This window comes from Acomys minous, assembly GCF_964271855.1.
Source record: "Acomys minous genome assembly, chromosome: 11".
Taxonomy (NCBI): domain Eukaryota; kingdom Metazoa; phylum Chordata; class Mammalia; order Rodentia; family Muridae; genus Acomys; species Acomys minous.
In genome coordinates, this window is record NC_140492.1 from 9,332,482 (window position 1) to 9,347,378 (window position 14,897).

At 37.6% G+C, this 14,897-nt stretch overlaps 2 protein-coding genes and 1 long non-coding RNA gene across 3 annotated transcripts in view; 1 reads left to right on the plus strand and 2 right to left on the minus strand.

The window, feature by feature from the left end:
* Positions 1–14,897, plus strand: part of LOC311608235 — a 379,567-nt gene that overhangs the window by 335,992 nt on the left and 28,678 nt on the right. The window lies entirely within an intron of this gene.
* Positions 6,630–7,218, minus strand: LOC311608209 (uncharacterized protein). The gene has a single exon (XM_084800566.1). The coding sequence runs from the start codon at positions 7,165–7,167 to the stop codon at positions 6,922–6,924; it is 246 nt and encodes an 81-aa protein (XP_084656692.1). The 5' UTR covers positions 7,168–7,218; the 3' UTR covers positions 6,630–6,921.
* Positions 11,413–12,024, minus strand: LOC311608207 (uncharacterized protein). The gene has a single exon (XM_084800564.1). It carries the CDS (start codon positions 11,948–11,950, stop codon positions 11,705–11,707), a length of 246 nt encoding a protein of 81 aa, XP_084656690.1. The 5' UTR covers positions 11,951–12,024; the 3' UTR covers positions 11,413–11,704.

Here is a 14,897-nt window from a genome sequence, read left to right on the forward strand (position 1 = left end):
TGCTAAATTTTGTCTCCACAGAAACTTCTTTTTTTTAAAATACATTTTTATTAATTTATACATATTACATCTCAGTTGTTAGCCCATCCCATGTATCCTCCCATTCCTCCCTTCCTCCCACTTCCCCCCTACACCCCTCCCCTCCCCTAAGTCTGTGTCTGAGGGGGACCTCCTCCCCCTGAATATGCTCATACGGTATCAAGTCTCTCCTTGGTGACCTATTATCTTTCCTCTGAGTGCCACCAGGCATCTCCGTCCAAGGGACATGTTCAAATATGGGGCACCAGAGTTTGTGTGAAAGTTAGATCTCCTTCTCCACTCAACAGTGGAGAATGTCCATCGGCTAGTCCGGGTAGGGGTTCAAGGTTTTTACTGCCTATTTTTTCCTTGGCTGTTGCCACAGTTTACGGAGGGCCCCAGGGCCCAGACTCGCCTGTAGTTTTCCAGGACCCACTGGATCCTTCCATTTCCTTTTTCTCCCAGGCTTCTCACACCTAAAGTTTCAATAGGACGTCCTCTCCTCTTACCCACTATTCTGGTAGGTACAGTTTTTCATGGGGACGTACACCTTGGACTAGTGTCTCGATATAAGTGAGTATATACCATTTAGCTCTTTTTGCTTCTGTGTGAGCTCACTCATTATGACAATTTCTAGTTCAATCCATTTGTCCACAAATTTTGGAAATTCCTTGTTTTTAATAGCTGAGTAGTATTCCATAGTGTAAATGTACCACAGTTTCTTTATCCATTCTTCTATAGAGGGACACGTAGGTTGTTTCCAAGTTCTGGCTATTATGAATAAGGCAGCTATGAACATGGTTGAGCATATGTCCCTGTTGTGTAGTAGTACATCCTCTGGGTATATTCCAAGGAGTGGAATAGCTGGGTCTTGAGGAAGCCCTATTCCCATTTTTGAGAAAGCACCAGATAGCTTTCCAAAGTGGTTGTACTAGTTTGCATTCCCACCAGCACACAGAAACTTTCTTAAATTAATTTCTTTCCCTTTTAAAACGTTGAGCTTCTCCTTTTTCCAAACATCAAGAGCATTCACTCAAAGGGATTTCATTCATGTTTTTCCTTACCAAGGTTTTCCAATCTTTGTTTTGTTTTTAAGTATAGGCAACAATGAACAAATAGTTAACTAAAGAACAAAATGGCTTTTCTTGGGTTATGAATCCCCCTCTACAAACCTTGCATTTCCTTTCTAGTACTTTCATACAGTTTCATGTGTTTTAATCTTTGTATGTTCTCACATTCTGATCAGTTCTATTCTCCTGAAACTTCTAAGGTAGGGATCATAAAGACCTCCGTCTTGTTAAACATTAAGTCCAGGTTCTCTTCATTTTCTAGAGCTTTGGGTGTTGAGCATTGCCATCCTTTTCTTCTGTTGATAAAATACTACCCACTGTGTCTCTTTCCCAACTTCACACATTAGCTTTCATTTTTTAAAAATATATTTTATTAATTTATACCTATTACATCTCAATTGTTATCCCATCCCTTCTATCCTCCCATTCTCCCTCCCTTCCATTTTCCTGTTACTCCCCTCCCCTATGACTGAGGGGGACCTCCTCCCCCTGAATATGCTCATCTTACTTTTTTATACCTATGCCTCCCATTCAATTGTTCAGTGCTACTTCTTTTTTTGTTTAGTTTTGCTTTACTTTTTCAGATTTGGTTCTTGGTTGTAAGGGTAATCAATTAGGTAAGTGTTCTTAGATTCACCACACAACTGTTCTTTTGTTAGATGTATAAGTTCCCTGCTCTACTATGACACCATATTTCCAATATATTTATAAATTCACATCTCCAAATGACAAACTTACATACTCATAGATTGTTGGTATGAATGAAAAAATTATGAATGGAACTTAAAGTATATATTTTTCCACACTCTTGGTGGCATTCATAGGAAGGATAGCAGGCTACCAAGAAGAGACTTGATACCCTATGAGCATTTAAAGGGGGAGGAAGTCCCCCTCTGTCACAATCATAAGAAAGGGGAGTAAGGGAAAAGGGGAGGGAGGGAAGAATGGGAGGATACACATGATGGGATAACAATTGAGATGTAATAGGAATAAATTAATAAAATACATTTAAAAAATAAAAAAAACAAAATTATCATTTTCCACACTCTCAAGCCTCTTTTACTCTTGGTCGGTACATTTGAAAATACAAATGACTCTAATTAGGTCAGATCTCCTCTAGAGTACTATCCTTTAATGTATGCTGAGAATAAATCTTTGTTAGACTGTGCACAGTTAAACTTTAGAATAATGACATTCAGATTATTTAGTGTCTCAAGTATGTCATCAGAAATGCTTATTTATAAAATGAGTCATCCAAATGCCCAATTTATCTTAAACCCCCCAAGTTTTGCAATCTGTAGTTGGCAATGTAGATGCATCAAATCTGAATAAAGTTTATAGTTAATGAGTGTTTTAGGATTGTGTTTTTTTTTTTTTCTGGCAAGTTTAGTGGCTTTTGTTATCTACCTACAATCTCATCTTTGGCTGATCCAAAGCTTGACAGGAAAACAAGCAAATCGTTATTTTTTCTTTCAAGTAGATATTGCTCATATTTACTATTTTTGCTACTTCAAATTACAGAACTTTGTATAAATGTATATTTTTCTTAATTTTATATTTTTTCTGGTACCTGTCACTTGGAGACAATAGCACATCTTGGAACTTATAAATAGTGGCAGTGGTGACCATGAACTCTTTGTCTGCTATTACCATATTGCTATAGGGAAATACAGAATATTATGTCCCTTTTACTCTCTCTCTCTCTCTCTCTCTCTCTCTCTCTCTCTCTCTCTCCCTCTCCCTTCCTCCCTCCCTCACTCTCTCCCTCCCTCCCTCTCTCTCTCTCTCAAATTATCGTATAGAAGGAAAGCCCTTCTAGAGAAATTAATAATAGATAAATTGGCATAAAAACATGAATATAATCTTGGTTTAGACATTTGATATTTAAAACATGAATGAAAATAAAATCCAATGTTATAGAGAGATTTGGGTGACTATTCAGGTAGAAAACTGTCTCTGTCATCTTCTCATTTTGAAAGCTACTAACCTGCACTCCCAGCATACTCAGAAAATCAAGTTTACTCTTTCTCAAGTCTCTGAGGGAGTTGAAAACCAGACAGCTTAGTTTTACAATGAAGCTTAATTGTTTAGGTGTTAAGATGTTTTTAGGTGTATATAGGTGTTCCTAGTTGACAATGACGATATGTGATGGAGATTGATTTATATTCAGAAATTTAGATGCACCAAGATAGGAAAGATGTCTTCTTTAAGGCTGTCAAATACAAATAACCAAAACACTAAGAATGCAACATTTATGTAATTCTTGATTGTGTCACAGTTCTTCTTGCCATAGGTAATCTATAGTATATATGTGTAACAATATAATTGTATATGGATAAAAATAAAGTAATTTTAAAAAGATTTTAAAACTTTGTGCCATTTTCAGTTTTCTCTTTATTTCCTGCTTGAACTTCAAGATGTGTGCTCTCAGATACTGCTTCTGTCCTCACATCGGCCACCTTGCCTTTATGTCGCCATTTTTGATTCCAAACCTATGAAACTGTAAGTCAAATAAACTCCTTTTTAAAAAAAGAGTTATATGAAAACACTATTGGTTTCACTGGGACAATGTAGTATTATAGGAATGGTGAACAAATTCTGCCCAAGGGGGAATACATTCAATTATAAAATTAATATTGATATTAAAATATAGAATTTAAGAGAAAAAAGTAAGACATAGAAATAATGAGAAAAGATTGACATCTTTCCAAAAAGTGACAAGAAAATGTTTTGAATTTCATAGTAAATAATATTTTAATAGATAAGCATAACCTGCTTTGAGGATTACGCAACCATCTATCAGAGCATCACAAGGTATTGCATGGGTGTTTATACATTCTATATGACAATATAAAAGTTGCTCAATTAATTAATTGTTTAGAGCTATGATGATGGGAAGGTCTGTCCATTGCCAGGGTTGGGTCCTTGCCTATAGGAGGAGAGAACATGAGCTGAGTGGTAGGCATGAAATAAGGACAAGACCACCATCCAGAGCACTATATCTTTAAGGTTTTAATCAGGAAAGTTTCTGGTAGAGGTCCTGAATAGCAACCTAAGTCTTCTTATGTTACAACACATGAAACATGTTCTGAAAGTCAGTAAAAATAACAGTTAAATTATCTGAGGGCAAAAGTTCAAAAAAACATAAGGGATCCTTATAACAAAAATGAATTAAATCCAGAAAACTTTGATTCACTTTGAGCGCTTTACATCCAGATCACCAAAATAACCAGAAATGTATCTTGTTGAGAAATATTTTATTTATGTTCAGAAGCTGGAAAACCATGCATACCTGAACCTAAAGTTTACTTCCTTCCTTCTTCCTCACTTCCTTCCTGCTTTGCACTATCCTTCTCTTTTTTTGTTGTTGTTTTGTTTTTTCATTTTTTGATGTTCATTTCTTCCATTTGTATTGTCTTTGCATTTTTGAAGGACTTTCACAGATGCACACAAGAGAAACATGGGACATGGTGGAAGTGGGACAATGGATAGGAACACGATGACAGGAAGGTTTGATTGGCCACTACATAAAAAATAGATCAAGTAGAATAAAATGAGACAATACACTTAAAGAATATAATTGAAGTAGTTGTTTGTTTTGGTACATATTTGTCACAGACATATATGCATACTTAATCTTTAAAAAATTAAGAAAGAATACTTTTCCATATATTTTCATTGATTGTATATAAACACTGACACTACAGAAAAGGAGCTTTAAAAAATTCTCTGCCTGCCATGAAGTGAAGCTAAACTTGCCCACAACAACAACAAAGAAAATAGACAAACTCTTGATATGGAAAGAAAGATCTCTTATTAGACAACTTCCAGGCAACTGAAAAAATGTGGCCTAAAAATCATAAGAGTACAGTTTCAAAGTAAATAATGGTAATAAAACAACACTTGGAAAATGTATCAAAGTAAAGTAGTACTTAGAGAAAATAAATCGCACTAAACACTTCCATCAGCAAAAATGAAAGGTAATGTAACCAAATTAATATGCGTGCTCTAATGAACTTCAGGAAGTATCACAATGTTAACCAAAGTAGGTACTGAGAAGGCAATCAAAGGAAAACAGATTAACTCCAAGGAAAATATATGTTATTCTAGCTTGCATGTAGTGGAAAGGCTGTTGTAGACAGGGTTCTCTCCTGCTGGAAAAGGGCTGTATTAAAACTACATTCTCAATATTCTAATTATTTTTCTTAAGTCAAGAAACATTGAGTCTATTTGAACTGACAATTCTCCTGTCTCAGCCTTCTGAGTACCTCAGATTATGACAGATCTCTAAGAAATGTCAACAATGGACTAGTTAAAAGGAAGGTGGCATATTTGGTGAATTTAATGACAGTAAAGCAGTTCATAAGGTCCATTATTTCAAATGACATGTAGTGGCTTTGCAGAGGTTAATAATTGTACTTTAAAAAACCTATTTAGAATAGAAGATTCCCTAATGAGGGACAGAGCAACAAAATTGTCACCATCAACTTATAAGAAGTCATTTTATTAGAAGAAAACATTTCATCTGTGCTGAAAATGATCTTAATTTCTGGATGTCTATTAGAAGGAATTCTCTGAATACCCCCCCACCAACCCCAACATGAAAATTTCAATATATAGGGCATGTTGAATGCAGGGAAGTGTGGTAGTTCCTACAGTGTCAGAAGCACAGAGCTTTTGTCTTTTGGGGTGGAGTATGAGCTCACACTCTGGATTTTAGACATGGCCCATGGCTTCCCTCTAATAGCAAATCAAAGGTGGTGGAGTCTGTGGGACTCTTTTGCCTCTATTTATGAGTATATCACAAAATATTGTAAGACTGTGAAACTTTTTGTAAGGTAGAAATGAAGATGTTAAAGTAGTATTTGATTTTGAAACACAAGGTACATCAAAATTGTAGAAATTATTGTTTAATGGAGTTCCTTCTAAGACACTCACTAAGCTCCTTTAGAGTCTGTATCTAAGAGTTATATAGCATGACAAATATTTGCTTACTAATGGAAAAAGAAGTTGAGCTTTACACAAGCATATTTTCTTAGCATAACTACCATGGACATCTTAAAAAGTTGACCTAGAAATAGCAAATGAAAATAATGTCAAAGAAAATGATCCTCATCATTCATGAATGTTGAAACCAATTATTTTAATAAGAAAATTTTGACATTGACAGATGAAATAAAAACTAGAATTTATGCCTGACTTGGTGGTGTACACATTTAATCACAGCACTTGGGTGACAGAGGCAGGTGGATCTCTGGATTTAAAACCATCCTAGTCTACAGAGTGAGTTCCATGACATACAAGGCTACACAGAGAAACCCTATCTCAAGAATAAAACAAACTAAATAACAAAAGATGCTAAAGAAATGGTTCAGGAGTTAAGAGAACTGAGTGTTCCTCCAGATGACCCAGGTTCAATTCCAAGCACCACATGGCAGTTCACCACTGTCTGTAACTCCTGTGCTAAGGGACTGACACTCTCACACAGACATACATGCAGTCAAATACCATTGTATATATAAAAATAAAAACCAGAATGTATTTCTGTATTAAAGATGTTTATTAGAGAGGAGATAATTGAAGACAAAACCAAGGCCATTGGTCTGATGATATTCTGTCAACCATAGCAGTGACAGGGATCAGGTAAAGTTCACTCCCTTCCTTTATGTGGGACATCCAGGGATTATGTGGCCCCTGTGTAAGTCACAGCAGACCATAATAAACTTCTTGGCAGGATTATCTTCAGAGAAGAGGCTCAGTGCTTGTAGGGTTCAGAACTGGTGAGTCTTAATGTCACCACTGGAGAAGATGGGAGTCTCCCATGGTGTCTTCATTAATAGTAGCCAAATCCATAGCCAGATCCACATCCATAGCCACAGCCATAGAGAGAGCGTGAGCCATAGCCATAGCCAGAGCCATAGCCACAGCCCAGTCCACGGTAGCCACAGCCATAGCCACAGCCCAGGCCTCCATAGCCATAGCCTCCATAGCCACAGCCCAGGCCTCCATAGCCATAGCCTCCATAGCCACAGCAGCCATAGCCCCTGTTGCCATAGTAGTTTCCGTAGTAGCCACACATGGTGTTGGTTGTTGAGGTTGTTCTTGGGTAGAGAGGATTGTAGGTGAGTTGTGTCTGTGTAGTTCTGTCTGAAGAGAGGGCCTTTTATATGCTCTCAGTGTGGGTGGGTCCTAACACATACTCATGTTAACGAGTAAATTTTATGACTAATATATTTATGTGTTATTAAAAGACACTTAAGGTGTTACAGAAGCATTCTTTGCAAACAATGGTAACTTTAGTCAGATTCTGCAGCAATGAATACCAAGTTACAGGTCACACTGGGTGTTCAGTTAAATTTAAAAAGAAGATGGTATGCAAATAGGGAGTGTTTCATTCATTTGCCTTGCTTTATTTAACCACAGAGTATTATTTTAGTCTTGATCTCGGCAGTTGGGCATGAGATACTTTTTAGAACTTCTTTAGTCAACGTTAAATTGTGGATATGTCACTGGCTACTGAAAATTAGGACATAGTTTAGAAGCCACCCAGCATTCCTCAGCAAATATATGAAGAAGTGTACATTACTGATTTCATAACCTTTGGTCAAAATTCACGTAAAGATATGAGATTTAAACCCAATCACCAAAAGAGTCAAATGTCTTTATTGACTCAGAATTCTATATCTGTTTTTATGCACTGTGTTCTCTAAATACAAAGCAAAACATGCATTTAAGATGGCATTGGTATTTCTGTTTTCCTGTTTAATTTTTGAAAGGATATTTATTTATTTGTTCATTAGTTTAGTTTGTGTATTATTGTTTTTCCTGAAACCGGTCTGTACACCAGTTGTGTGGCTGGTGCCTTTGAAGGCCAGAGGAGTTTTCAGGTCCTATGTAACAGCAGTTACATGGTTTTGAGCCACCTTGTGTGTCCTCTGGAAGAGCACCAGTGTCCTCAACCACCGAGAAAACTCTCATGTATTTGTGTGTGTGTATGTGTGTGTGTACATGTTTATATTCCTGTGGTATTGTGAGACACAGAGCACATGTGGAGATCAAAGGACAAGTTTTGGAACTCAGTTTTCTTCTACAAGCTTGGCTGCAGGCAAACTCAATGACCAACCTCTACCAAGACAGGATAAACGAATCCTCAATAATTCCTGTCTCACAAATATGTCTGTCAGAATTATTCAGCCAGAAGCGTGAAGATAATGCTTCAATGTTATAGAGAGTATTGCGTGACTATTCAGGTAGCAAACTGTCTCTCTCATGGAAAGCTACTAATGTGCACTCCTGGTAGCTCAGGTAATCTATTATATTCCTTCTCAAGTCTCTGATGGGGTTAAAGAGCAGATAGTTTAGTTTCACAATTAAACTTAATTGTTTAGGGGTTAAGACGTTCTTAGGTCTGGATAGATGTTTTCAGTTGATAATGATGAGATATGATAGATACTGATTTACATTCAGATTTTAGATGCACCATGATGGGAAAGATGTTTTCTTTAAGGCTCCCAAATAGAAATAGCAAAAACACTAAGAATGTAACATTTATATAATTCCTGATTTAGTCATGGTCCTTCTTGCTGTTAGTAGTTTATTGTGTGTGTTTGTGTATATATATATAAATGGGGGGGTATCAAGTCTCTTCTTGGTAACCTGCTGTCCTTCTTCTGAGTGCCACCAGGTCTCCCCCTCCAGGGGACATGGTCAAAGGTGAGGCACCAGAGTACGTGAGAGAATCAAATCCCATTCTCCACTCTACTGTGGAGAATGTTCTGACCATTGGCTAGATCTGGGTAGCGGTTAAAGTTTTACAGCCGGTATTGTCCTTGGCTGGTGCCTTAGTTTGAGCAGGACCCCTGGGCCCAAATCTGCCTATCATAATGTTCTACTTGTAGGTTCTAGGACCCTCTGGATCCTTCTACTTTGCCATTCTCCCATGCTTCTCTCATCTAGAGTCCCACTAGAATGTCCTCCCCTCTGTCTCAGTTTCCTGGTAAGTGAAGGATTTCGTGGGACATGCCCCTTGGGCTAATATGCAGATATAAGTGAGTATATACCATTTGAGTCTTTCTGCTTCTGGGTTAACTCACTCATTATGATCATTTCTAGCTCAATTCATTTATCCACAAGTTTTGTGAATTCCTTGTTTTTAATAGCTGAAGAGTATTCCATAGTGTATATGTACCACAGATTTTTATCCAGTCTTCTATTGATGGACACTTAGGCTGTTTCCATGTTCTGGCTATTATGAATAAGGCTGCTATGAACATGGTTGAGCAAATTTTCTTGTTGTGTGCTGTAGCATCTTCTGGGTATATTCCAAGGAATGGAATAGCTGGGTCTTGAAGAAGCCCTATTCCCATTTTTCTGAGATAGCACCAGATAGATTTCCAAAGTGGCTGTACTAGTTTGCATTCCCACCAGCAATGAAGGAGTGTTCCTCTTTCCTCACATCCTCGCCAGCATGTGGTGTCGCTTGAATTTTTGATCTTAGCCATTCTGATGGGTGTAAGATAGATTCTCAGAGTTGTTTGATTTGCATTTCCCTGATGACAAACTCTTGATATGGAAAGAAAGATCTCTTATTAGACAACATCTAGGCAACTGAGAAAATGTGGTCTAAAAATCATAAGAGTACAGTTTCAAAGTAAATAATGGTAATAAAACAACACTTGGAAAATGTATCAAAGTAAAGTAGTACTTAGAGAAAATCCATTGCACTAAACACTTCCATCAGCAAAAATGAAAGGTAATGTAACCAAATTAATATGCGTGCTCTAATGAACTTCAGGAAGTATCACTATGTAAACCAAAGTAGGTACTGAGAAGGCAATCAAAGGAAAACAGATTAACTCCAAGTAAAATATATGTTATTCTAGTTTGCATGTGGTGGAAAGGCTATTGTAGACAGGATCTCTCCTGCTGGGAAAGGGCTGTATTAAAACCACATTCTCAATCTTCTAATTATTTTTCTTAAAGTCAAGAAACCTTGAGTCTGTTTGAACTGACAATTCTGTCTCAGCGTTCTGAGTACTTCAGATTATAACAGATTTATAAGAAATGCGAACAATGGACTTGTTAAAAGGAAGGTGGCATATTTGGTGAATTTAATGACAGTAAAGCAGTTCACAAGGTCCATTATTTCAAATGACATGTAGTGGCATTGCAGAAATTAATAATTGTACTTTAAAAAACCTATTTATAGTAGACGGTTCCCTAATGAGGGACAGAACAACAAAATTGTCACCATCAACTTATAAGAAGCCATTTTATTAGAAGAAAACATTTCATCTGTGCTGAAAATGATCTTAATTTCTGGATGTCTAATAGAAGGAATTCTCTGAAAGCCCCACCACCAACCCCAACATGAAAATTCCAATATATAGGGCATGTTGAATGCAGGGAAGTGTTGTAGTTCCTACAGTTTCAGAAGCACAGAGCTTTTGTCTTTTGGGGTGGAGTGTGAGTTCACACTCTGGATTTTAGACATGGCCCATGGCTTCCTCCAAATAACAAATCAAAGGTGGTGGAGTCTGTGAGATTTTGCCTCTATTTTGACTCTATTTATGAGTATATCACAAAATATTGTAAGACTGTGAAACTTTTTGTAAGGTAGAAATGAAGATGTTAAAGTAGTATTTGATTTTGAAACACAAGGTACATCAAAATTGTAGAAATTATTGTTTAATGGAGTTCCTTCTAAGACACTCACTAAGCTCATTTATATAATAGAGCCTGTATCTAAGAGTTATATAGCATGACAAATATTTGCTTGCTAATGAAAAAGGAAGTTGAGCTTTACACAAGCATATTTTCTTAGCATAACTACCATGGACATCTTAAAAAGTTGACCTAGAAATAGCAAATGAAAGTAATGTCTAAGAAAATGAACCTCATCATTCATGAATGTTGAAACCAATTATTTTAATAAGAAAATTTTGACATTGACAGATGAAATAAAAACTAGAATTTATGCCTGACTTGGTGGTGTACACATTTAATCACAGCACTTGGGTGACAGAGGCAGGTGAATCTCTGGGTCTAAAGCCATCCTAATCTACAGAGTGAGTTCAACGACATCCAAGGCTACACAGAGAAACCCTATCTCAAAAATAAAAAAACTAAATAACAAAAGATGCTGGAGAAATGGTTCAGTAGTTAAGAGAACTGAGTGTTCCTCCAGATGACCCAGGTTCAATTCCAAGCACCACATGGCAGTTCACCACTGTCTGTAACTCCTGTGCTAAGGGACTGACACTCTCACACAGACATACATGCAGTCAAATACCATTGTATATATAAAAATAAAAACCAGAATGTATTTCTGTATTACAGATGTTTATTAGAGAAGAGATAAATGAAGACAAAACCAAGGCCATTGGTCTGATGATATTCTATCAACCATAGCAGTGACAGGGATCAGGTAAAGTTCACTCCCTTCCTTTATGTGGGACATCCAGGGATTATGTGGTCCCTGTGTAAGTCACAGCAGACCATAATAAACTTCTTGGCAGGATCATCTTCAGAGAAGAGGCTCAGTGCTTGTAGGGTTCAGAACTGGTGAGTCTTAATGTCACCACTGGAGAAGATGAGAGTCTCCCATGGTGTCTTCATTAATAGTAGCCAAATCCATAGCCAGATCCACATCCATAGCCACAGCCATAGAGAGAGCGTGAGCCATAGCCATAGCCAGAGCCATAGCCACAGCCCAGTCCACAGTAGCCACAGCCATAGCCACAGCCCAGGCCTCCATAGCCATAGCCTCCATAGCCACAGCCCAGGCCTCCATAGCCATAGCCTCCATAGCCACAGCAGCCATAGCCTCTGCCACCATAGTAGTTTCCGTAGTAGCCACACATGGTGTTGGTTGTTGAGGTTGTTCTTGGGTAGAGAGGAGTGTAGGTGAGTTGTGTCTGTGTAGTTCTGTCTGAAGAGAGGGCCTTTTATATGCTCTCAATGTGGGTGGGTCCTAACACGTACCCACGTTAATGAGTAATTTTTATGACTAATATATTTATGTGTTATTAAAAGACACTTAAGGTGTTACAGAAGCATTCTTTGCAAACAATGGTAACTTTAGTCAGATTCTGCAGCAATGAATACCAAGTTACAGGTCACACTGGGTGTTCAGTTAAATTTAAAAAGAAGATGGTATGCAAATAGGGAGTGTTTCATTCATTTGCCTTGCTTTATTTAACCACAGAGTATTATTTAAGTCTTGATCTCGGCAGTTGGGCTTGAGATACTTTTTAAAACTTCTTTAGTCAAAGGTAAATTGTGGGGTTTTTTCACTGGTTACTGAAAAGGAGGACATAGTTGGAAACTACCCTGTCCTTACTCAGCAAATATATGAAGAAGTGTACATTACTGATTTCATAACCTTTGGTCAAAATTCAAGTAAAGGTATGAGATTTAAATCCAATCACCAAAAGAGTCAAATATCTTTATTGACTCAGAATTCTATACCTGTTTTTATGCACTGTGTTCTCTAAATACAAAGCAAAACATGCATTTAGGATGGCATTGGTATTTCTTTTTTTGCTGTTGAATTTTTGAAAAAGTATTTATTTATTTGTTCGTTTGTTTAGTATGTGTATTATTGTTTTTCCTGAATGCCGGTCTGTACACCAGTTGTGTGGCTGGTGCCTTTGAAGGCCAGAGGAGTTTGTCAGGTCCAATGGAACAGCAGTTACATGGTTTTGAGCCACCTTGTGTGTTCTTGGAGTTAAATGCAGGTCCTCTGGAAGAGCACCAGTGTCCTAAACCACCAAGATATCTCTTGAGTGTTTGTGTGTGTGTATGTGTGTGTGTACATGTTTATATTCCTGTGGTTTTGTGAGACACAGAGCACATGTGGAGATCAAAGGACAAGTTTTGGAACTCAGTTTTCTTCTACACGCTTGGCTGCAGGCAAACTCAATGACCAACCTCTACCAAGACAGGGTAAACAATTCCTCAATAATTCCTGTCTCACAAATATGTCTGTTAGAATTATTCAGCCAGAAGCGTGAAGATAATGCTTCAATGTTATAGAGAGTATTGCGTGACTATTCAGGTAGCAAACTGTCTCTCTCATGGAAAGCTACTAATGTGCACTCCTGGTAGCTCAGGTAATCTATTATATTCCTTCTCAAGTCTCTGATGGGGTTAAAGAGCAGATAGTTTAGTTTCACAATTAAACTTAATTGTTTAGGGGTTAAGACGTTCTTAGGTCTGGATAGATGTTTTCAGTTGATAATGATGAGATATGATAGATACTGATTTACATTCAGATTTTAGATGCACCATGATGGGAAAGATGTTTTCTTTAAGGCTCCCAAATAGAAATAGCAAAAACACTAAGAATGTAACATTTATATAATTCCTGATTTAGTCATGGTCCTTCTTGCTGTTAGTAGTTTATTGTGTGTGTTTGTGTATATATATATAAATGGGGGGGTATCAAGTCTCTTCTTGGTAACCTGCTGTCCTTCTTCTGAGTGCCACCAGGTCTCCCCCTCCAGGGGACATGGTCAAAGGTGAGGCACCAGAGTACGTGAGAGAATCAAATCCCATTCTCCACTCTACTGTGGAGAATGTTCTGACCATTGGCTAGATCTGGGTAGCGGTTAAAGTTTTACAGCCGGTATTGTCCTTGGCTGGTGCCTTAGTTTGAGCAGGACCCCTGGGCCCAAATCTGCCTATCATAATGTTCTACTTGTAGGTTCTAGGACCCTCTGGATCCTTCTACTTTGCCATTCTCCCATGCTTCTCTCATCTAGAGTCCCACTAGAATGTCCTCCCCTCTGTCTCAGTTTCCTGGTAAGTGAAGGATTTCGTGGGACATGCCCCTTGGGCTAATATGCAGATATAAGTGAGTATATACCATTTGAGTCTTTCTGCTTCTGGGTTAACTCACTCATTATGATCATTTCTAGCTCAATTCATTTATCCACAAGTTTTGTGAATTCCTTGTTTTTAATAGCTGAAGAGTATTCCATAGTGTATATGTACCACAGATTTTTATCCAGTCTTCTATTGATGGACACTTAGGCTGTTTCCATGTTCTGGCTATTATGAATAAGGCTGCTATGAACATGGTTGAGCAAATTTTCTTGTTGTGTGCTGTAGCATCTTCTGGGTATATTCCAAGGAATGGAATAGCTGGGTCTTGAAGAAGCCCTATTCCCATTTTTCTGAGATAGCACCAGATAGATTTCCAAAGTGGCTGTACTAGTTTGCATTCCCACCAGCAATGAAGGAGTGTTCCTCTTTCCTCACATCCTCGCCAGCATGTGGTGTCGCTTGAATTTTTGATCTTAGCCATTCTGATGGGTGTAAGATAGATTCTCAGAGTTGTTTGATTTGCATTTCCCTGATGACAAACTCTTGATATGGAAAGAAAGATCTCTTATTAGACAACATCTAGGCAACTGAGAAAATGTGGTCTAAAAATCATAAGAGTACAGTTTCAAAGTAAATAATGGTAATAAAACAACACTTGGAAAATGTATCAAAGTAAAGTAGTACTTAGAGAAAATCCATTGCACTAAACACTTCCATCAGCAAAAATGAAAGGTAATGTAACCAAATTAATATGCGTGCTCTAATGAACTTCAGGAAGTATCACTATGTAAACCAAAGTAGGTACTGAGAAGGCAATCAAAGGAAAACAGATTAACTCCAAGTAAAATATATGTTATTCTAGTTTGCATGTGGTGGAAAGGCTATTGTAGACAGGATCTCTCCTGCTGGGAAAGGGCTGTATTAAAACCACATTCTCAATCTTCTAATTATTTTTCTTAAAGTCAAGAAACCTTGAGTCTG

Coding starts and splice junctions, on each gene's coding strand:
- LOC311608209 (XM_084800566.1), bottom strand. CDS start 7,167: ATGTGTGGCTACTACGGAAACTACTATGGCAACAGGGGCTATGGCTGC.
- LOC311608207 (XM_084800564.1), bottom strand. CDS start 11,950: ATGTGTGGCTACTACGGAAACTACTATGGTGGCAGAGGCTATGGCTGC.